The 24,004-nt window shown below is 43.0% G+C and overlaps 1 protein-coding gene across 5 annotated transcripts in view; it reads left to right on the top strand.

Annotated features, from left to right (window-relative positions):
* The first annotated feature begins 1,256 nt into the window (after positions 1–1,256).
* Positions 1,257–24,004, top strand: part of L3MBTL3 (L3MBTL histone methyl-lysine binding protein 3) — a 78,912-nt gene continuing 56,164 nt past the window's right edge. Inside the window, exons 1-3 of one of the 5 annotated variants that reach the window (XM_005518344.2) lie at positions 1,257–1,334; positions 11,211–11,322; positions 23,857–23,968. In XM_005518344.2, coding sequence (XP_005518401.2) covers positions 1,258–1,334; positions 11,211–11,322; positions 23,857–23,968 — 301 coding nt within the window. In that variant the 5' untranslated portion in view covers position 1,257. Of the gene's footprint in view, positions 1,335–2,618; positions 2,720–3,300; positions 3,463–3,957; positions 3,977–11,210; positions 11,323–23,856; positions 23,969–24,004 lie in introns of those variants that run through there. The other 4 variants (XM_088052959.1, XM_088052958.1, XM_088052960.1 and 1 more) reach the window with 4 other exon arrangements.

The raw sequence follows: 24,004 nt of genomic DNA, 5'->3' as shown, positions 1-24,004 counted from the left end.
GTAATTTGGGCAAAGTTGGAAGTGTAATTGTAGAAGGGAGCATATATAAAAGCAAGACAAAGCTTGGTCGTTGATCATTACTGGGATTAACAAAAGACGTATTGAGATTTTAGAGTTATTTTAAGAGAGATATAATAATACGTCAAACTATCAAAAATTCAGAATTTATTTTGTCAGTTTTTGCCTTTAGGATAGAATTACTTTAGGGAGATTTTTGTGCGGTCTGAGAAAAAGAAATTAGGATTAGTATAATTAAGATTGTGTTCTGTGTTGTTTTATATTTTGCCTCAAACTACATATATATATATATATATATAAAATATAGTTTCAAAAGTATCATATTTACATCTGATCGCAATCCTCCATCCTCCCTCTTTCCCAGTACACTTAGGCCTCATACAGGTCTACGTTGTGTAATGTTCTTTTGCTAACAGACCTCCTTGCAGATGAAGTCCATCCTGGGCAATCCCACGAAATAACAAGGCCCCTCAGTTTTCACTGTTTTTTGAACCAGGAACAGAAAATAAATGAAGATGACATTTGTCTTTAGGAATACAGGGCACCGATGGAGAGTATTCAAGCAGGTGGCACATCTGAGACTAGTTTTATTTTGTGAGGTGTCTCGGTTGTAAACGAGACGAGGCCCATCACAAGGAACGTACGTGTCCATACGGAAAGCAACCCGTATTTCGGGAGCGCAGGAGGAGCCTGGCTCCGCGCTGCCTGGCTTCAGACCGTCTCCTCGGGGATCCCCTCGCCGGCCGCGGCGGAGGGCAGCCCCTCTCCCGCAGGACCCGCACTTTCCCTACTGATGCCCAGCTGTTCTGCCTCTGCCCCAGGTCTGTTCTGCGCAGAGGATGGGGCCAAGAGCCACAGACAGGCTCACCCCGGTCCCTCGGCGCCTACCACCCAACCTCAGCAGCACCTGGCGGGACCCCCGAGGACCGGACCTCCCCCTCCCCGAAAAGTGCAGGGCGTTATTTTTGAAAGCGCCCAAAATAGCGCGCGGCTGCTGCACAAGTCTCCTTATTATTCCTCCAGCGTCGGCAGTAAATCAGGGGGAGGATGCACCTCCGCCGGAGCCCTCGTCGGCGGCCGCGTTGGCGGTGAGGGCGATGCCCGCCGCCGGTGCCGGCTGCCGGGTGCCGGCTGCGGGCGGCCGGGGCGCAGCGGCAGCGCAGGCGAGGGAGGAAGAGGAGCCGCGGCGGCGGCGGCGGCGGCAGTTTCCCCTTTCCCCAGCCCTGGCTCCGCGGGCGCATGCTCACTGTGCCCGCAGCCCTGGACCATATTTGTCAGGACTACTCGAGAGACGGAGAAAGAGAGAATTTGGGGGGGTAAGGAGCGGCGGGTTCCGATCTGATCCGCAAGCCGTTTAGGGAGCCGCGATGGCAAAGGCTGGTGACGGGTTTTAATTTTCCCCCTAGGTGAGGATGAAAGTTAGAGAGAGAGCGAGAGATAAAGGGAGAGACGCACCTCCTCTCCCTCCCTTACGAAACGTATCTGGGGAAGGGGAGGGGGGCTTCTCCCCGACCACCTCGAGCAGAAAGGATGGAAGTTAATGCCGGGTAAAGTGGGCAAGTGACTCGCAAGTGGCTGGGGAGCGGCCGGGGCACCGGGGATCTCACTAAATCATAAGTGTACGAGTGTGAAAGAGGAACAAAAGAAAGAGAGAGGTGCCTGGTATTTCTTTTTCTCTTCCCAAACACATGAAGCGAGTACATGTATATATATATGCGCTGTATATTTATATACATACACAGGCACGCACGCACGTATGTGTATGTACATATATATATACACGGGGGAGGGAGCTGTGGAAATGTGTTTGGGGGGGCCTTTTTTTTTTGGGGGGGGGGGAGTGGGTTCCGAAGGGAGGGGGAAGGGAAGGGGAGAGACATTTTGCAGACTTGCCCCACCAATGAGCTTGTCAGTTGGCTCCATTTAATGACACTTACGGGGCACCGCCGTGCTGTTGGGAACAATGTGATGCGGGTGCCGCGGCCGGGCGGTGGGGGGGAAGGTTGGGGGGCACGGGTGTGTGTGAGCGCCGGGCGGGGAGGGAGCGGAGCGGAGGGAGGGAGGGAGGGGGCTCGCTGCCACCCGAGCCCCCCCTCCGCAGCCCCGGCTCTTTGTTCGCACAGACTGAAGGACGGGGAGAAGTGCGGGCTGCGAGGGGGCAATGCGCAGCGGAGAGGGGTGCGAAAAAGGGTTTTTTGGTCGGAAGCGGCGAGAGGTGGCGGCTGCCGGGATATACCGGTTGAATGTGCCGTGGGTCCCCGTGTGCGAAGGCCTCTACCAGCGCGCAGCGGAGAGTTTGTATTTTCCGTCGCTCCTGCACTTTGTGTGATTGTGTGCGAGAGATATTTAAAATATAATCATCTCCCAATTTCCGCCATTTTGGGGAAAGTTTGCACACACATACACATACAAAAAAAAAAAAAAAAAGGCAAGCTTGTAGCAATTTTTTTTATTTTTTTTTAAGAGACGAAAAAAAAAAGTCTTTTGCTCGAGTGCTCAGTTCCTGCCTCTGTGCGGTGCGTGCGCCGCGCTCGCTGCGGCAGACATGTGAGGCGGCGGGGGAACGGCCCCTGCCCGCTTCGGGCTGCGTGCGGCGGCGGGGGCCGGCGCCTGTCACCGCCGCCGGCTCCCCCGGCCGGCCTCGGGGGGCTGCCGGGGGCTGGCCCCGGGGTGCCGGCGGTGTGTGTGAGCGCACATACACGTGAGTGCGTATTTTGCCGACGACGGCGGCAGGGAGCGGGGGGGGGGGGGCAGGCAGGGGCAGGGAATAGGGCGCGGCGTTTCTGTTAAGTTGCGCGCTCTCGCCTGAAGTGCGGCCGGGGTGGGGGAGCGGCCCCCCGCGCACACGCCCGTCTCTCCCTCCCCGTCTCCGCAGCCGGTGCATATAACAACAGGATATAGGCACACTTGTTCTCGCTAGCGCGTGTGGGGCGGTGTTTTTTTCCGGGGGGGGGGGGGGGTGGCGGAAAGCGATTTTTTTTTTTTTTCCGCGGGCGGGGGGAAGGGAGCGGCGGCCGACGGGAAGGCGCTCCCGCGGAGCGGCCGCCCGCCCCCGGCCGGGGCTTCGGAGAGGCTGCCGGGGCTGCATCGCCCGGGGCGGGGGGCGCCGCGTCGGGGCCGCAGCGGGCGGCGCCCGCTCCCCACCCCCCTGCGTTTCCCCCCCCCCCCTCGGAGCGGGCGCACGCGAGAGCGTGAGAGAAAAAGTTGCAGCGCGGGGCCGGGCGCTGGCGGCTGCGGGGCCGGGCGGGGGCGAGCCCTCCGGGGAGGCGGCGTGTGCCGGCCCCTCCCGCGGGAAGGGGTGACTTCTCCGCCGAGGGATGCCCGGAGAGCGGCTGCGAGCGGCCGAGGAGGGAGCCCCGGCAGCCCCCTAGAAAAAAAGAGAGCTCGCCCCCCTCCGCCTCCTCCTTCTCCTCCGCGCTGGGGGAGGGGAGGAGGGAGGAGAAGGTAACATTTTTTTAATTTTTTTTTCCTTTCCACTCGGAGGCAACCTCCTTTTCCCGGATCCCGGTCCCGTGGTGGGGGGGGGGGGAGGGAGGCGAAGGGGGGGGTGGGAAGGAAAAAAAAAAATAGCGAGGGACCCGGTAAACAAGCAGAGTCCCTCTCTCGTTGTGCAACTTCCTCAGGAACACTTAACACCCAGTTCCTCTCCCACCCCCGCCCGCACCGCGCTCGCCCCCATCGCCGCCCCCTCGCCGGGGCAGGGGGGCACTCTTCCCCCGCTCTGTTTAATTGCCCGGGGCGGGGGCGAAGGAAAGAAAGGCAAATTCGGGAGGGAAAACGGAGAGACTCGAGAACCGCTTTCCCCGAGCGCTCCTCCCGACGAGCCTGGCGGGCGCTTTTGTCTCGGTGGTTCTGCCCGAGCCTGGGGAAGACGCGGACCTGAGCCCGGGTTTTCTCCAGAAAGTTTCAAGTGCAGCAAAAACACGCCGCAAAACTGGCCAAGGAGGGACCTCTGCTGGTAGGCCGCGGGCTGCCGGCGCCGGGGAGCGGCGGCCGCGCCCGCGGGGCCTCGCCGCAGCGCCCCGGCCGCCGCCGCCCTCCGCCGGCCCGGGCGCGGGGGCAGCGGGCGGGGAGCGGCCCCGGGCGGGCGCTGCCGGGCCCGCCGCGCCCCGCCGGAGGGCACGGCCTGCGCGGGAGCGGCGGGGGCGCGCCCTGCGGCCGTGTCACTTGTCCCACTCGAGAGCGCGGCTTGAGCCCCCGGGGTTTCTAGGCTTGAGGCGCGCTGCGTGCGTTTGGAGGTCCCTGGAGATGCGGCAGCCTCCCCCGCGGCGTGAGGGTCACGGCCTCTTCCTTGTCTTAATTACCTGTGCTTCAGCAGCGCGGTGTAAAAGCTTTATAGCGAGAGGCAGCAGGAGTTGCATTTTTAGTTTTGTTCTATTTTCTTTATTTCTTCTGTATAGTTGAGTGGCACTGGACCGATCATTTTTGCTGTTTCTACTCATGAATGGATGCTCATTTGTGGGTGCTAAAAATCAGGTGGTGAGCATAAGTAAAGCTCATCATATAAAAAGTTCAGCCTATGTCATTTTAGGAAATAGTCTGTGCTCAGGATTATAACATAGTTTACTTACTGCAAATCTTAAAGCTGTTCAGGAACCAATGCTTTTTACCAAGAAAGTTACCGTGTTCCCAGAACTCTAGATGATGAACATCTGTAAGAGAGAAACTCTGAAAGTAGTGGCTGAAGGCAGCAGAGCTCTCTGCTTTTATCTGGGTGGTGCCGGGTAGGTGTCATTTCCCGGTGAGACTTCAGCAGCTTTGGCTGTGGTCCAGTTGGTCTCATGCACTGATGCTCTAGTGAAGGTGGCTGAAGCAATCATCTCGGATGGTGCTTGTTCAGAGTTGGGCAATTGTAATAAACTCTGGTTTAGTTTGTGGTGTATGCTTCACCTTCACCTTTACTGAGGTTTTTTTAGAGTATTACTTTAAAAGTTTCAATAACTTGTGATGGCTTCTTTTCCTCTAACTTGTTGAATTTTATTTGGCATCACCTGTTCTGTGAAGAGAGATGGTTGAGTTTTTGTGGGCTCTTCAATTTACTTTCATCTGTTTTTTAATGCTGCTGGTAAGGAGGATGATGGATTGTGAGTGATGGATGTGAGGAATCAGTGATGAGCTGGCATGAGGCTTACTGAAGAAAGTGATAGCATGTGTGTAGTCATAGCTTTTTACTGCTTCAGTAGTAGGACCGCTCATCACAATGGGAGATGCCAGCAGCTCTTCATGAATGGAGGAGGAAGGAAAGTCTATAAATGCTGTGTGTGTTTAGGAGCTGGAAAAGGTGAACTAATTGTTTATGAGCAGCAGAGCTTTTGGGAGCTGGTAATCGCTGGCAGATGAGGAAGAGGAGGGCATAAGTCAGGCGAGAGATGCTCAGATGTATATTGAATTAACTTTGGGTAGGAAATAACAATTTGAAACAGGTCAGGTGATAGGAGGTGTGAAGATTGGTGCAGGCAGTGTCTGCATGGGGGAAGGAAGAAGGAACAAATAAACAGAGAAGTTTTTTGTAAGTTTCTGTGCCTGGCTTAAGCAATTAAGAGAATTTAAGACATGGGATTTCAAAGTTGTTGTATGCAACTCTTACTATCTGAGTAGGTTAAATCTCCACTCAGGCCTCCACAGACAATAACAGAAATAATGTAACCATGAAAGCTTTGCAGAGGAAATACTTTTCTAGCGTGAGGTACAGGCTGTTTATAAACAAGGAAAGGCTGTCAGTGGTAAGTTTCATTAGATGACAGAATAGCTTTGGTATTGGGTAACTATTGTTGTTGTAGTGTCTTGTGGATATTTGAAAATGAGGCGGTAAGTAGATGAAGGCTGTGTGTAATTGTTATCCAGTCTTTAGCAGAGGTACAGCAATAACTGTGTTTCCTTGCTGGCAGAGACCAGACTTGGATAAGGATGAACCTCCTTTAAGCACTGGTGCAGACCTAGGCTTCATAGTATCTTTTAGTGCTTTTGTAGCAAGATTCTTCCTGTAGGGGAAAAAGGTTTGAAGCCAAAATATTGGGAAGCAGGAGCGAACATAACACAGTAGCCATGGAGCATCTAGTAGTCAGAAGAGTAGCAACAGATAAAATAAGAGTAAATAATGCTAAGAGGACATCATCAATAGAACCTCTGGCCCTTTTTCTGTTATAACCTTTGAGTGCTAAAGAATTTTTAGCTGTGTCCCTTCGTGAATACATATAAAAGCTATCTCATCTTTAAAATACCTTGCTTGTAATAAACTTCATCAGCAACAGGCAAAATAGTGAAAATTGCTCAAACAACTTTTCAACACAGGGAATAGAAACATGGAAGAACTAGTAGTTTCCAAACAATGGAAAATGAGGTTTTTGAGGAAAATGTGTATCTGAAAATACTAATTTTAACGAAATATTAAAATAATTTAACCTTTAAACAGGTACAAGAAAAAACACACGTTAAAATGTGGTGAGTAGCATCAAAGAATTTTACTATTTCCTGCACTGTTCCTATTGTGGTTGTTTTTCTGTCAGTGAAGAGCCTGGTACAAAAATATGAAGGGTGAGAAACAGGCAAGTGTGAGGTGTGCCCATCTCAAAGACAGGACTGTGAAGAGAGAAGCAGGGCTCACTCCAGTGGATTTACACTCAATTGGCTTTGCTTTTGCTGTCATGAAGCTCAAAGTTACTACTGTTGTCAGATACAGGGAGCTTACCCTGCGAGGAGTAATTCTGCTTCATGTGGCTTTGGGAGTGTAACAAGTCAGTGCTGGTAATATTCACATTCTTGCATGTTAAATAAAACTGAGCTGAGTATCCACTTGTCCATAGTGTCTAGAAGGTGGTGTATTTGCAGCTTTGGTACACTGGTTTCCTTCAGATCCACTTTATTTTCCTTATTTACCTGGTATGGAAAATATATCCTTTTAGCTCATGGGTGCCAGGCTTGGCAATATTGGGACAACAGTGATAACCTGTTGCCTTTTTTTCTGAACATCCATCAGTGCTGGTGTCTCCCAGTCCAGTGGGGAAGAGGGACCATGGCTTGCCTGCAGAAGGATATCATCTCTCTTGGGGTCTCCTTTTCCCTTGGAACTCCCTCTTGGTGTCACTTGCAGTGACCTCCCCTGGCTCTGTGTTCCTATTTTTGGGTCTCGTCATAGGAGCTGTTAGCTGGGGGAGAGGATCAGTATGGGGAAAATCTGCTAGGCTGTCTTGTCATGGCAGCTACAGAAATCCTCAAAAGTACAAATAAAAACACACAGGGATGCATAAGAAGGGGGCAAATTTCAAATTACTGCAGACATATTTTGCCAGTATGGCAATGGTGACTGGTGGCTTTACTGCTGAACTCTCTCTCTGCTGCCCAGTACTGAGTTGACCCCACTGGTTAGAAATCATGCAAGCATTTCACACTTAGTGCCTTAGATGTTAAATTTTGGGTAGGGGTCAGGTAGTTTTTTAAAGCACTGACTGGAAGAAGGACTCCTATTACTACTTTCTGATGTATTCACTATGTAACCCTATAATTACTTCAAAAACTACTTGTCCAATTGGCATATTCTGTCCTGCTTCTTTGCTTTGTATCTTTAGACAGTCTCTCACCAGATTAAACTATCTATTAGTGCTGTTATTCTCAGTGTCTCTGTGAGGTACTCATTTATTGTTGAACCTGTTGGTAAAAATGAAGGTTTTTCTAAAGGATGTGTCTTAATCTTATTTAATATGCTTGTTTATTTTAATGACTTCATTACATATGTCTGAAACAAAGTTAATGTTGAAATATTAATATGCAGCACACTTCTCTTACGCCTGTGAGGACTGAGATAGTTACATCCCTAAAGGCAGATTTTGGAGTTGCTTTTGGAAGATGGCTGCTCCAAGTACTTACTATTATGTCCTTTCCTTCACATCAGATGGCATTCACTGACAGGCCCCTTATTCATCTAGTATTTTTACTACTTTTCTGGCAGTGCAGCAGCAGAAATGATACCAGATGAAATCATTATAGAAGGAGTTATACTAGTTCAAAGAACTACATCAGAGCTTTAAAAACAAAAAATTAAAGGAGTAGATAAGACATTCTTTAGTTTTCTTTGTTCTGAGATTTAGATGTAACTATTGCAATGAGTTCTTCCTTTTTTAGTACCTCAGTGCTGTAACAATTTTATTGGTGTGTATCTTGTTTCTTACTATCATTAGTAGAGGGATAAGGGCCTTTCATCTGTTCAAACTCAGCAAAGCTGGAAACAGGTATTTTGTTAAAAGTGATTCCTTTTTGTAAATTAATTTCTATCTGCGTTGCCCTGTGACCTTTTTATTCCCACCAAGAACACTTCTGAAGGCTGTAGAATGTGAAATGTATACAGATTGTGCCTTTGACATTAATTTCAAAAGGAAAGCAGTAATGAATGTCTTTAGACATCTTCAGAATGTATCATTATTGCTGTTTGTTACTTGCGGAAAGTTTCTTACGTGCAATTAAGTCAGAATTTGTATGTTTTCTTGAGACAAGTATGCCCTGAACATTTCTGTTACCAATTTTTCATTACCTATCATGGTTTACTCCCTGCCTAGGTAGGCTAGACTCTTTCAGTTTCCCACCCCCCATGTAATTTTCGTATCTGTAATGAGAGTGGCACTATGGGAGATGACAGCATCTGATGGAGCAGCTGTGCTGTCCGACGCTCCTTGCTCCGTGGTACGGCAGCTGCCGAGAGGAAGCATTTCTCCACAGCCTTCCAGGTCTTTTCTCAACTTCTGTCATACCTTCTGCAGAAATCATTGGAGCGTGTTTTCTGTAATAAACCACAGGAGGGTTGAGTGAAGTGTCCTCTAAATAGAATGATAATTTAAGATTACTTAGAGACTTCAGTTAATGCAGAACACAGCTTTGTGTTTGCTTAGCCAGGCTAATCCTGAGGAGCTTGTTCCACCAATGTGCTTGAACCAGCATGTTTTGTGTCCTCAAAACTTCACGGGTGCTTGGAGAGATCCCATTTTTCAGCTACTCCTTAGCAGCTTGGGTGTTGTGTTCTTCAGGGAAGGTCTGTGCCTCTGCCACAGTGCTGCATTTCAGTTTGGTCAAGCCTGCTTGGATTGGTTTGCAGTGGCACTTGGTACTCAGATCAAGCAGAGATCCCAGGTTGTGTTGTTGGAGCATACCCTGAGGTAGGATGGTGAATTTTGCCTGAGAGTGATTTTAAAAGATGAGTTCTCTGGTTTTGTGGAATTTCTCAGTTTGCACTGAATTTGTTTAGATTAGATTTAGATTTATTGATGTTTTTTAAGATTAATTTTTCTACGTTGTTGTTATGGTTTTCAATAATTTCTCACAGAGAGTTACCTAAAGGTGGGGAAGACACATTGAATCATTTGGTTCTTCTTACTTCAAACTTGTCATGTGAAAGACATGAAGTTTTCTCAGAGAGCTTTCTGTGAACGCTGCCTACCATGTGAAATGAAGGGGAGTGCAAAAGTTTTTACTTCTAGCAGTGGATACTGACTGAGGTCCAGATCCTCTTATCTTGTTGATAACTGTGTAGTTGCTGCAGTGTAATGAAAGTATTCATGGAGTAAGGTGTTGCTCAGGATTTTAAAGACTTCTGCTAGAAGCGAAGATGAAACCTAGGAGAAGTGGAAGGGAGTTCACATTGTGTACCCCAAACCAAACTAACATGTGTCTGTAGTGGTGATGTTACAGTGTTTGAAACTATTTTTCTGATTAATACAATGTCAATTTGATTGTTTTTCTCACAACTAAGTTAACTGAGTGTTTTTCTCCTCAACCTTTCAACAAAAAGCTTCTAGATGATCTGAGTTTACTTCTGTTTGGTTTGCATCTTTTTCTGTTGTCAGAGTGAACAAATAGCACCTTTTGGGTTGTTTGTGGGTTTTTTTTGTGAAAAGTCAAGATCTCCAGAGAGTATTTGCTGATTCAAAGTGGAGACCTAAGTTAGAAATTATATTTTAGAAAACAAGGTTAAGCTCTGAGGAAGTTCTCTGTCTATTTGAATTTCAACTACCGATACTTGGAGCAAAAGTTTGCAGTCTCCAAATGGGGTATGAGACTTAGAAAGTGTTCGTTTAAAAGTTCAGAGAGTTTACATTCCAAAAAGTTCAGAAAGTACAAATTTCAGAAGTGGTGAGGTTTGTTAATAGTTTACAAACAATGACAGCTAATTTTGCCACAAATTATTTCAGCTGCCAGGAGTAGTGCAGCCATTATTCAGAATCAAAATTAATAAGTCAGATTCCACATTGAACAAAGAGTAAATTATGTGCCAGGCCACAGATTTAAAGATTGCTGGGTTTGTGAGAAGGGGAAAGGAAGAAGTTGTCTAGAAACAAACACTTGCAGTTCAGTGCAGCTGATGGTGTGTTTGTGGCAGTGATAAGTGGTGAGCTGAAGCCAGGGGCCAGAGGCAAGTGCAGTGTACTTCTGTTGTTTGTGCAAATTTTTTATCACAGAAAGGGATGTCCACATTTCTGAAGGTAAATATTATCTTCTCTGCATTCACTGTTCTGAAACAGAGGGTTCCAGTAAAGTCAAGTCTTGCAAAGCAGTAGGTTTTTCTGGTCTATATATATATGTGCTTCTCTACATGGAAATAATTTTTAACAAATGCAATTCAAAATTTAGTGAATCTCTATTGAAACAGATCAAGAATATTCAAGTGTCCTCAGTCAGATCAGGAAACTGACAGTTTCAAATTAATTTCAAAATTTTAATTTGAACTTGGGTAAAGCATTCACATCAGCATGCTATCCAGTATAAAAGAAATGCAGTGCTGTTAATCAGTGCTTAATGTATTTATTAAAGGTGTGCACTCGTGTCCTGCCTTTCTTAGAACAGATGTTTTTAAGTGTACCTAAGATGTTGTCCTCATGTCAATTTATGTGGAGCTTGAAATTTTCTTTTTCTCTCCAGTACAGCCCCATTGCCTCCTAGTGCGTGAAACAGGTATTATTTCCAAAGCTTTAGAAATATTTCCACTTACTTTTATTACATCATGTATATTATCACCCTTGTCATCAGTTGTCCATGTTGCCAATGTGCAGAGGGAAGTATTTAATATAAATCTGTGAAATGCATTAGAAGAAATATCTGGTGATATAAGAATTAAACCACTTACAGAATTTTCAGATAACGTTTCTTTTCTTTTCTTTTTTTTTTGTTTTTTTTTTTTTTTTTTTGTTTTTTTTTGTTTTTTTTTGTAGTACATGCATCATGAATGAATCTGCCTCTAGTGGAAATGGTCAGGAGTTTGATGTATTTAGTGCAATGGACTGGAAGGATGGCATAGGTACTTTGCCAGGAAGTGACCTAAAGGTAAGATATGTAATATTTTCAATAAGTGAGATAAAAATGTTAAATGACAAAAGAATACGTTTGAAAAGCTCGTGTGTAGGTATCTGCTTTTATGAATAAAACATGAATCTGCAGTTCTGAGTTAAGAGACTGTAGCCTGTTAGGTTTTAGCTCTGGAGTTTCTTGATTCAGTTTGTGGTGCTGGCACAGACAGCCGTCATCCCCGTAGGAAGGCATAAATTAGCACTGCCTCACTATACAGACAGAATTAATCAAATGCACAAAATCCCAAAGAAATCTCAAAAGTGTGAAAATGCAGTCCACTTAGAGCATTATATTACTGTACTACTAAGAATTTTCATACTGCTATTGACTCTCATGGTCTTACATTCTTAGGTCTTTTTATTTCTAAAAATACTTTCTTTTTCCTGTGCTTTTGTCATGTGGGTGCCTAGAAAGATAATAAAGTGAGTGCTTCTGAGCTGGTTGCAGTTTAAAAATTTGAATTATACCAGAGTAGTAATTTTGTTTACATTTTTCACACTGGTTGAGTTTCCTGTAGTAAATCCTAACTTTTGTTTTCAGTTTCTTTTTATCTCATACTTTTTACTGTTGTCAGAAGGTGTCTTTTGCTTTGCTTGCAATTTTGTTATTGGAGACTGTCTTATACCTATTTCCTCTTGATTAAAGTCAATATTCTCGTATAATTCAAACTAATGTGTTTTGCTTGTAGTTTATTTTTCGAAAGGAATGTCAGAAGAAAATGTGTGGCATTTAAAACAACTTTAAATCTTCTGGTGCCTGAAAGGATTTCTATTGTTGAAGTAAAATTAAAAAAAATGTTTGAAATTTGGGACATAAGTGTTGTGAATATGTTTTTGTGTTGGTGTTTAGGTTGTTTGTTTGTTTTGTGGGTTTGTTTGAATTTTTGCTTTTAGTCACAGAACAGTAAATTTGCAGAACAGATTTCTTTGCAGAGCACTTCATTCCACCACCCAGACTGAGTACTCCAGACCTCAGGGCGGGTTAGATCAGGTTGCTCAGGATTTGGTTATCTGCAGGGCTGGAGATACCACAGTCTCTCTGGGCATCTTGTTCCAGCATTTGTCTACACTCATAGTCATTTTTTCCTTTTATGGATACTTTGTTGGAATGTCTCCTTTTGTAGCTTATGCCTGCTGTCTCTTGTCCTTCTCCTGTGCACATCTGAGAGGAACCTGGCTCCGTCCCCTCTATATCCTCCCATTAACTGCAGTAAAATCTCTCCTGGTCATAAGACTGAGAAAATGGATTCACTCAGCTTTGTGCATGTCATCTTCTGCAGCCTGTACCTGGTTTGGTGGGCTTGCTGCAGTATGTGAGTGCCGTTCTCCTGGCAGACACAGTGGCCTGCATATGCTCTCATCAGTATTCACTGGAGCAGAATGGTGTGTTCCCCTGTCCTGCTGGCTGCCCTCTTGCTCAGGCAGCTGGGGTGCTCCTGGCCACCTCTGCTGCTAGGACACATTGCTGACTCATATTCAACTCACAGATTTTCTGCAAAGCTGTTCTCAGATAGTCAGCCCCTGATCTGAACTCTGCACAGTTGCTCTGTTCCAGGTGCAGGGCCTAGTGCCTGCTTTGGTTGAGCTTCTTAGCATCTTGTTAGCCCGTCTTCTTCAGTTTATTGAGGTCTATCTGAACAGCAACCCTGCCCTTCAGCTCATCAGCCATTCCCTTCAATTTCATAGTTTGCTTTTCCTGCCTGTACTCAGAGAGAAGCCTTTCTTGTTACCTTTGCTAGTTTATTCTCTGATGGAGTTCTAGATTTCCTAATTCCATGTCTACACTACAGCAATATTACTATACACCTTGTCTATGAAGTTTCCTTTTCCATGTTCTGCTTACCTCCTTTTCCTTTTAGAACTAAGTCATGAGTCCCTGGTTCATACCTTTATCCACATTTCCTTAACTTCTTGCGTACTGACATGCCTCATTCTTCTGGTGTGAAGTCCTTGGAGACAGATTTCCTGGTCCTATTTACCCTTTAAAACAGTCTCCTGTATGATCCTGCCAAGCAGATCTCTGAGCAAGCCAACATGCATCTCTTCTGAAGTCCAGTGCTGCTGTTTCATTATTTGTTTCTCCGGCTTCTTTCAAGATTTCAGACTTCATCATCTCATGGTGATGATGATAGCCAAGGCTATGATGAGCTTCCACATCCCTGAACAGTTCTGTGTTTTTTAAGTCCAGGCTTTTAAAATTTCTTTCTATTTTAATATGCAACATTGTGTGAGAGAGAACCATAGTATTACAATACTTGAGCAATACAAAAGGGAACAGTGCAGGAAAATATAATAATCTGAAATAAATCAGTGGTTTGTGCTTTTTTCAGTTATGATTGCCCTATGTTGAATGAAACTGAAGCAAAGTTTGAGTCACTAATGAGTAGAGGAATGGGAAAGTTTCCATGTAAAGTGAGGGAAAGGAACTGGGAGGTAGCTCAGGATAACTTCAAGAAATCATATAGAAGATTGTTTATTATGTCCTTTTCAGGAAAGCATGAGCTTCATTTTAAGGCTGCTCTTTTGGGTTTTTTTATTTATTTTAATTTGGAAACAAACATATTTGATTTCTGGACAGAGATTCTTTCTTTGGTGCAAGCATTAGTTAGGGGAGGTACATTCAGAGTTGCAATAGTAGTCTACCCATAATGGTGAAATATACAGAGTATTGGCCAGGCAGCTCCTTTTTGGTTTATTATTTGGAGGGTTTGTTTTCTTGTTTTCATTTTGTTAGATACAAAAACAAGGGATTGAAGGGATGAAAGGGATGAAATTGAAACGGAGACATTTTAAGACTAACTGAAGGAAGAGTATTTTCTAACAATGCAGAATGAGCCCAAGAAGGTCGCTGTACTGGGGAACATCAAAATGCAGTGAGAGACTAGGTGTTCACACAGATACCCAAACAATCTGAGCTGTTAAAATAGTAAAGACTTTTAAGCTTTTATGATAATGGTAACAACTCATATTTCCAGGACTGCTTCTAAACGGTGATGGTTAAAATGGTGACTAATCACTTGAAATTGTAAATGTGATTGTTGAAGATACGTTATGCTCTTTGTGGAATTCTCAGAATAGGGTTAATGAGGATTATTTACCTGAACTTTCCTGATCACAGAGTATTTTACTGTTGTGTCCTGAACCTAAAGAAAATGACCTTACGTAGCAGTTATTTATTGTAAGCCTATGTGTGTCTTTCAAAAATTGTACTAGGCTTCTTCCACTAAAGGTATCAAACTATTGTTGTGTATTTACATTGAAATGCACTTGAAAAATCTGGTGAAAACACTGTTATAGCAAGATACTTAAGCACAAATGTTCTATTTTTGTAGCTTGGTAATAGATTAGAGTGTCTGAGGCATTTTATAACAAATAAGCGATAACTTAAATATCTACTGTAGACAATGTATTGCTTAAATTCTCACATTTAGTCTTTTCCTAAAATGTTTCGGGAAATTGAACAGTCAAATTCGGTAAACTGTACTGTATATCAGCATATTAGCATTAAATTAAACCTATAGTAAAACATAAAAATGCTTCTTTTTAATATAGACATTTTAGGGAGTTACCTAATTGAAGTCCTTATTTTTAGTTGTATAAATCATATAGCATTTTCTTGTCTTTACTACTTGCATGATGAAGCGTCATACTTATTTTGATGTACGCATGTCTTAAGAAATATCTTTTCTTGTGTGCTTTGTTAGAATCCAGCCTGGGATTATCAGGCAAGTATATATGAGCATCCATTCCTTTTAAAGCCACTTCATTTTTGTGAATATGAGTTCTAGAAAGATGAAAAGTTGGCAAAACTTTGTAAGTAATGTAAGTAGAGCAAAATTTTTTGGAAGCATTTAAATATAACTTTTCTCAATGTTTTCTTATAATTTCTTTAACTTTTCTTATGGTACAGAAGAACATCTAAATCAGGAGTAGATACATGGATTATTTATTTTTGTTAGGAAGTCTTGTAGGCAATTTCATGACTACCAGACACAGTCTCTTGTTCCTGCATCTGTTTCTATACCAGTAAAATGCTGAAAATGTTCTTTTCCTATGACTTTGGGCACTGTTAATTGTTATGGTTTTGTCACTTGTAGTTGGAGAATGCTGTGGAAATACATTCCTATACAGATTTTGTAAAAAAAATCTCCACAAAAATAGTTAACACTCCTTGAACACTGCTTTGAGCATACTGTGTGACAGATAAGTAGTGAGTAGTTGTGGAAAATGCTAGAATTTCAAATTACACAGGGAGTAGGGAGAATTAAAAATTGTACAGTATGATGCATTGAAGACTGTGAACAAAAATTTTAGCATTGTATATTAGTTCTTTCAAGATGTTTAAATAAAACAGAAAACTTGAATTCCAGTAGAATTTAAAATAGTTTACAAATTACAGAATGCCTTCATGTGGCAGGCAAAGTAATGTATGCTCATCTGAAAAACATCAGTGCTTACCAGTTATTCTGCATGGTGTGAATGTAAATGTGAAATTCTCCTCTTTTTTCTTCTTTTTTCCTCTTTTTTTTTTTTTTTAATCTCTGTGCTGAGTGCACACAGTAACACCATGGCTTCAAGATTTAAATATACTCATTAAATTGGAAAAGCTGTAGTAATTTACAGTCACTTCCTACTGCAGTGACAGAAGTTTATGAAGTACTTCTTAATGCATTTTCTAGTGCTGTGTTTGGAAAGTGAGCAGTTATAAACTGCATGGACAGAATTTTGGTTATTTCCAGCCTGCAAATTGTGCTTGAACATAAAGAAAAAAAATTAAAATTTGATGATGAAGGAATCAACTTGTAAATAAAGTTAGGCAGCAAATATTGTTGGAAACCAAATAGAGTAGTGGAACTGAATGGTGGAGTAATGACCAGCGATGTTTAGTATTTCCAGCAGTGCTGTAAAGAAGGCAAGAGTGATTTGGATTGCTGTGTTTCTGAATGCAGGGGTGCAGCAACTCAAGGCAGTAAAGTACATCCTTCCATGTGACTGTTCTGAAATTGCGTTCAAGCTTGCCTGAGATAATAGATGATTTTAGAACAACTTCTTTTCTCACATTGTTATGGAAACATCAGTAGTGTCTCAGGCAATAACTTCGTACAGTGCTTTTTCAGTGCAAAGCTGTTTGTTCTCTCATGGTGGCATGTGCTGCACTTGGTATCTGGAGAGGCAGTGATAGTGCACAGGAGTGGTGTCCATGGGGAACATCAGCTACCGGTGACTGGTTAAATCACTGCCAGCACCAGGAAGGTGCTGCTCCAGGGAAAAGATGGATTCCCTTCAGGGAAGGTGGTAAGGAGTAGCATAGGGAGCAGAAAGCAAGGTCAATGGGGACTTTCTTTGACCATGTGTGAACCCCAGCAGATCCACCTAGTGGCCTGGTCCTTTCCACGTGAAATTAACTTTATTCTGTTGCAATCTAGTGTAATTAATTAGCTCTTGCTCTGCTTCATTGCTGTAGATTTCTGGTTTAAGCTTTGCAATGTCATAAAGTGAGTGAACTTTATGTAAAGGAAAAAAAAGACCAAAAAAAGGAAATTTGACTATTAAAGTCGTTAAAACTACAAAGGCAAGAAATGCTGGATTTAGGTTAGCTTTTGGATCTTAATTTGGCCTCTCTCGTATGTATTCATGGTAGTCTTCCCTTAAGTGATCACATGGCATTTTACCACAAAATCTCCTGTGCTGTTTGCTGTAGCTGCTGTTAAACTTGCAAACAACTGGACAGAGGGTTTCAGGAAGGAAAAGGGATAGTTTTGTGATTATTGCAGGTAAATCCCACACAGGAACACTTGGCACCGCACTTGTTTCTACCGTAGACTTTCTGCACAATGCCGAACAACTCACTGGAACCAAATTTTTGGCAGGTAGCCATTTTTTATTTGTTTGCTAGCTTGGGCTTCCCATGAGATATTGGTGTTTCAGATTTAGAAATATTCTGGCTGAAATAATTCGGAGCCAGGGTTGCCTTGTAGGTCAACTTCTGGATCAATAAGCATCATCTTGGCAGGGCTTGACTTCTGGCTCAGTTGCTGATTTATGTGTCACCTTAAGAAAGTCTGTTTAGCTGCAATTTCCTACTCAAGTGGAGATAATAAGGCAGACTGAGTTTGCAGTGTAGAGAAATCAGTGGGAAGCCCTCTGGTACTGAGATAATTCTTGAGCACTTGAAGTGGGATGGGGGGTTTGGAAGAGCCTGAGGAGTGTCTAAGAATAAAGTAGATAAACATTACTGCAGACAAGATTGAGGTATTGGTATATACTGGGGAAATGTAAGTCTCTCTTGCTAAAGGGATGTGTTTTCTGATGGTACCTTAGCTTTTTGTTCAGCAGTGATGAAAGAATGCTCCTATTATTTTTATTTTTGGAAGGGTATAATTTGATAGCAATTCCTTCCTGCTTGTGCCTGCCCAGATAGGAAAAATCCCTTTCTTTTTTGTGTGCAAACTGTTCTCTCTTTTTTGTTACTTCAGTATTAGCCTATTGTAGTGTTACTGAAGCATCTTAAAATCAGTCCAAGATTGGTGGAAGTGCTTGACTTTCTTGCTGACAGCATCCTTCCAGTGAGAGTGGGTCTGGCCTTGCCCCCCTTGGTCACGGTGAGGAGTTTAATTTCTGCTGATTATGATTTAGGGAGCCCTAGATACCCTACATGTGATCCTGCTAAAGTTTGTCTTTTTCCATACTTGCAGAGTAGCAGTGTGCAGGCAAGATCCTTTCTCATCATTGAAGATGCAGAATTGGCAAGTGCAGGAACGCATTTCCCCAATATTCTCTATCCCTAAAAGAGTAAAAATTTTGTGACGAGGAAAGTGTAAGGGGTCATGTGCTTACTGAGTGCTTTAAAATAAGCTGGGAACAGAGTACTCAGAAGGATGAGGAGCTACCAAAGAGAGGGTTTTTTTTCTTTTGTTAAGTGGCTGAGAACAGAGATTTTGTTTCAGGAGTTACTTTACACTACATTGTAACAGTAATTGCTAGAGTGCCTAAAGCTTTTTCAGGAAAGTGCTCTTTGTTGTATGTTGGGTTTTTTTTAAAAAAGAAAATAAACAGTCATTTTGCTTTCAAACCATATAGAGTAAATAAGACTGGCTTTACTGCTTGAAAAAAGAGTATAAAAATACCAACAGCTGCCTCATTTTTCTGAAAGTTATTCAGCCCTTGCCTGGGGCAGGGGTTCTGTGGAAATAGTATGCGATTGTGCATGTAAAGAGTGTATCACACACAGGGAAGAGGGGTCTGGTTGAATGGACAAGCTCTGGCATTTAATAACTTGTTCAACTTAAGTAATACGTAGAAAATAGTTTGGCATGTGGCTGGACAATTCACTGGTGACAGATGATTCTTTCACTTTAAAAAGACTGTAAAATGCCAGAAAAGATCTGATTTATTTGAGGAGTACCACTGAAACCGCTGTGACTAAACGGTGATTAACATCAAGAATGATGATAACTTTTTGCTAGCTAGAGATCAAAGTGTAGCTCTTGTATCACTGAAGTCGCAGGTGTCAGTCCTCTTGACAAACTGCTGTGGAATTCTGCTACTTTAAGCTTAGCTGCTTCATAGGCATAAAGAGCATCGAGCATTTGCTCAATTTACTTTTGTTTTGGATATTGAAAATTTTGCACATTTCTTCTGAGTGTGTCCACAACCACTGTAACAGTGTTAAGACATGTTTTGTTGCTGAAGTTACTGTCAGAATGCAGCAACAATTGTCTTTATTGCAATGAACTCTTTGTCCTTGTCTTGCCCAGTAGATGGTGGTGTTGGCTGATTTTTCTAATTTATTTTAAAGCTGTGCATTAACATATATGGGGGTTTTGTTCTTTGTTTTTTCCTTTGCAGTTCAATTGTTCTTCCTTTTCTGTTTTTTTGTTGTTGTTTTGTTTTTTGTTTTGTTTTGTCCTCCCAAATAATAATTTTACCATATATAAAACAGTAGCAGCTTTGATACCTGTGGAAACTGATGAGACCTTTTACATTCTTAAGAGGACACAAGTAACAGCAAACATTCATAGTCTGATCTGTGTTGCTCTGAATTGGACACGTGTACCAGTGGGGACTTAATTTGAAGCTAGGCTGTATCCATTCATTTCCAACGGGTTTGAGTTTTTAAGAATTAATATGCAATATGATAGACATTTTGCATTGTTTGCCATTTTTGTTCATCCCACATAGAGACAAATGCTCAAGAGTACTTTTATGAAATGTGGGAAAGAGAAAGCCTTTTTAATATTCAATTAGCCCTACATAGAACTACAGTGTCCTCCAGCCAGCAGGATAAGGCAAAGAACTTCCATTAGAAATGGAAATTCTCTAAACCCACTGGAGTTATGCTTTGTCACGTTTTCTGGGATTTTCATGGTTCAGCATAGCACACGGTGGGCAAAGAATGGCAGGCTGAACAGGAAGATGGAGAATTTTTAAGAACAGAAGGACCTTGTGCTTAGCACAATTAAATCAAGTTTGAGGAGGTACATAATTCCTTGCTCTCTCATATACCAAGAAAGTAAGTGTTAGGGTACTACAGCTATGAAATCCATAGGGTGACATGGCTTTAAGAGAAAATGGGTGCAAACTGACCATGAATACGTGAAAATTAAAATATGAAAGGAAGTTTTTCAAGAAAGAAATTCAGGAACAGACTTTCAGTTCACTGGTAACAGAAAATCTGTCTGCTTCTGAAACGTTTATGAAATACTTTGTGTGATACTATTGCTTGCAATAGACAAAGGCTTCATATCAGTGGCTTATGATACTTGTTTCAGTTCTGTGTAAATTTTCATACAATTTCATTTTTTTTAAATGTTTGTTGAAAGTAATTTTGGTCCCTGTAGAAAAACTTAGCATGTGGACAGTCAGAAATGGTTCAGAAAGTATTGACAATGTTTGATTATTATTTATTTAAGCCTTAGCTTCCCTCATTATTTGTTCAATGTTCATTATTTGTGCAATGAATATTAAAATTATCCTGAGGCTAAAATTAAGAATCATAAAAGCTGAATTTTTAGTATATCAGGGCATCATTTCCTGAGAATGTGAAAATGTTTCTCAGCTCTGAGTGGAAGGAATATCTAATGATGTTTAAATGGAAGCTACTGTTCTTGATACTTGTGGAAACTGCAGACAAGGCAGCTGAGTAAGTTCTGTGATATATATTTATCTATTAGCAACTGGACTCTTCCTGCCAACTCAGTTACAATATGTTTGCATTAACAGAATTGCAGTTAATTGAACATGTGTATTTTTGCCTGTACATGAAGCTCTGGAAGTTAAATTTCCTAGACAGATGCTATATTTATTCCTGTTTATCTTCATTTGAATTTGTTCAGGAAACCTATTGAGGTTTCTTTCTCTTCTCTGGTACTGTCTGATCTATTAAGACCATTGGCTTCATAGCGTGGGACAGAGAATAACCTTAAGAGGTTACTTAAAATTTACCAACAGGCATTTGACAAAAGTCAAGTGGATTGAATTTATACCCCAAAATAACTTATATAAACTTAAATAACTTATTCTCTTTCAAACATCGAAGTGACAAAAATCAATCCTTTCTGTGAGTTTGTTTGTTAAGTACTTGGTTATGGCCTTTGTTTCCATCAAGAGGAGTTTCACTGTTTGGTGCAATGAAGGCAGATTGAATGGAAATCCCTTTATCCAATGCATATTTACTTAAGGAGTTTTGCGACTAGAAAAGAAATTTTTACTTCTCGGAAACCTATGGATCCACCCTCAGAAGTTGGCTCAATGGCACTGTTTCTATCCCTCTGTATCGCCTGATTTAACATTTCAAAATGTCAAGACACCTAGAGAAGCGTCTGGGAGGGCTGCTCTTACTGTATTTTGGATTGGAGGAAATATTATGATGAAACCTTTACTTTTAGGTTTTCTGTTGCCTGCACTTGAAGTAGAAGAGACTTACAAATATATTGAATTTTTTCATAGGCACATAAAACACTATTAATCTAGATCCAAAAAATCCTTTTTTGCCATGCTTCCGGCAGTATACACTAGTTGGCATGTTGCTCTGGAAGCTGCTATCCTGTGATGACTTTGTGCAGCATGCTGCTTTGTACATCTATTTATCCTGTTTTTAAGCAGTTAACCTTTGTCACAAGCTGTTCATGGCTTTTCCTCCCCAGCTAAAACCAGAGTATGACTTCCCAGGTCTGAGGTGTTGCTCTGGTTAGCCACAAAGAGCTTGGTGTATACATTAGTGCTGACACTGTCGCTGGGGAAATAGGGAGTGAGAGCAGACATGAATCCAAGTTTGCCTCCAGGCAGGGGCTAGAGTTCTCTGACTCTGGTGAAGGCAAGGCTGCGGGCAAAACCAGGAGTTCCAGTGATCAGTGAGGCAGTGCCCAGTTGCACTGTTGTGCCCTCCTGCCTGCTAAGGCAGTGGCAAGTTGTCACTCCCCATTACTGAGACCTGGCTCAGTATCGTGGTTGTTGAGGAGCTTTTCCTTAATGGTTCAGCTCTTGCTGCAGTTAACAGCCTCCAGGGGGAGAGTGGCTGGGAGCAGCCTTCCCTGCAGTCATCTGTCTTCCACTGTTTGGTGCCTGTCAGTCAGCAGTCAGCCCTCTGGAGCCAGAAGGGCTGGCAGGTCACTGCATTACCTGCGGTGATGTCCTTGCATTCCACAGGAGGCCCCGTGGAGGAGGAACTGTGTGTGATGTCAGGGCTGGCCATTGATTGAGTCATGCAGAAGTATCCCAGGCATTTTGGTACCCCAGGACTGTTCAGAAATACCTTTGGTGCATGGATGTTCCAGCTGATGCTGTATGAAGGTGTGGGAGAGTGTTTTGAAGAGCTGCTCAGTAACCTCCCTGTGCCCTGTCGGCTGGTAGGCTGCAGCAACCTGCAGGTGTCTTGGCTCATGTTCACAGCTTGCCTGCTGTGAGACAGCTCTTGCAGAGCTGGAGCTCTTGAAAGCAAGGAAGGTTTTCCCTCTGACATCCACCTGTTGTAGAGGCAGCAAAGCACCAATAGCAAAAATGAGCTTAACTAAAATAGGAACAAAACTGAGTGTGTAAGTCAGCTGTAAGACTCTTCTGAATAGTAACTCCACTGCTTTTCTTTGGGTGGAACTGTGTGAATGTCTCTCCACAAACTGAAGTATCAGCACGTGGTGTTTAGTGCATTTGGTTGCCTTTCAAAGTTGAAGTCATGGTGTTTTAGTCCAGATGGATTTATCAGCAGTTTGTCCATGCTTTCATATCTGTTGTGAGAACAGCTGATCACAGGCAAAAATCTTAGCTCCAGGCATCATATGATTGTATGAGGGCCTCTGTTTCCTTTCCCTCCCCCCAGCTTATTATTTCTTAGCTGTTCACATTCCTTAGGACCTGTTGGATCTCTGCAAGTGTTACGGCTGGAAGGACTGTATTGGTGAAAGCAGACTGCTCTGGTGTGTATATATGAGAGTCACCTTTGCTTGCAGCCAGAATGGCTTCTGTTCAATACTGTACCATGGCAGAGTCCAAAGTGAGGGGGTGTGATGTGTTCAACAGCCTCTGGAGGTATAGAAAGGGTCAGTGTAATGCTTGTTCTCATTTTCCCAAGGTAAGGTTGCTTGACCAGAGAAACAGAAATAGGCTTTGTGCTATGGCCTTGAAGGAATATCCTCTCTGGTGGATGCTGGGGAGCTTTGAAGGACTCTCTCAGATGTAATTTTCCCTGTTGAGAGCTGTTGGTAAGAGCACCACGCTGACAAAGGCCTGTTCTCTGTAGCAAAGGCACCCCTTCACTGTTCAGAGCAGACACTCAGGGACAAAACACTGCCTTGAGCTAAACCCATGTAACCAGCTGGGCCTGCAAACCACACAGTGACTGGGAAGCAGAAGTTATATTCATGTGGTAGTGCTGTAATCACTACGGCGTTGGGAAGAAACTTTTCTTCTGGCAGCAGGACGTCTGTAACTCGTGGTGCTCCAGTGTAAGCACAGCATGTGGGGCATTGTTGAGCCTTGTGTCTGGCTGACAGCAGTATCACATTCAGCGTGTAATTAAACACCTCATAAACTGCCTTGAGATGTTTGTTTATGTGCGCTTTATAGTGGAGAAGTACTGTGTTTTCAGAAATTCAGCTGAAATTTCTGCACACCGTGAAGCATTTGGTGTTGTGATGTTCATTCAGCTCCCTTGTCCTCAGAAGGAATACTCGGTGTCTGGAGCATGTTATTTTGCTGGCAGTGAAAAACATATGGTTAGGGGATGTTCCCATGGATTTCTGTTACTGATTTTTTTAATATGTGTGCCTAAGTTAGATATTGGAGGCACCCGCATCAGTATCTATTGCAAATTAATATTTATAGATATCATAAGGAATTCACATTTGGCTTGATAGAAACAAGAACGGCTTGTTTTGAATTCCATGGGGATAAGCAGAAACAGAGAACAGGCAATGTGGTGAGGACACTATGTAAAAAACTATGTTGAATAGAAGATACTCCAAGAGACTTCTAGTAAATTTTTACTAAGCTCTATGCCATTTGTTTTGTCTTACAGTTTAGAGTCAATGAATTTGGGGCCCTGGAAGTAATTACAGATGAAACTGAGATGGAAAGTGTTAAAAAGGCAACTGCTACCACAACCTGGATGGTTCCAACTGCTCAAGAAGGTCAGTTAAGAAGCAGGAAATATTTTTGTGGTAGAC

The sequence above is a fragment of the Pseudopodoces humilis genome, chromosome 3, assembly GCF_049639895.1.
Source record: "Pseudopodoces humilis isolate 2021_Gansu_Grassland_sample_001 chromosome 3, ASM4963989v1, whole genome shotgun sequence".
Lineage (NCBI taxonomy): Eukaryota > Metazoa > Chordata > Aves > Passeriformes > Paridae > Pseudopodoces > Pseudopodoces humilis.
The sequence above is the reverse complement of the archived record's forward strand: the minus strand, read 5'-3'. Positions and strand labels throughout refer to the sequence as shown.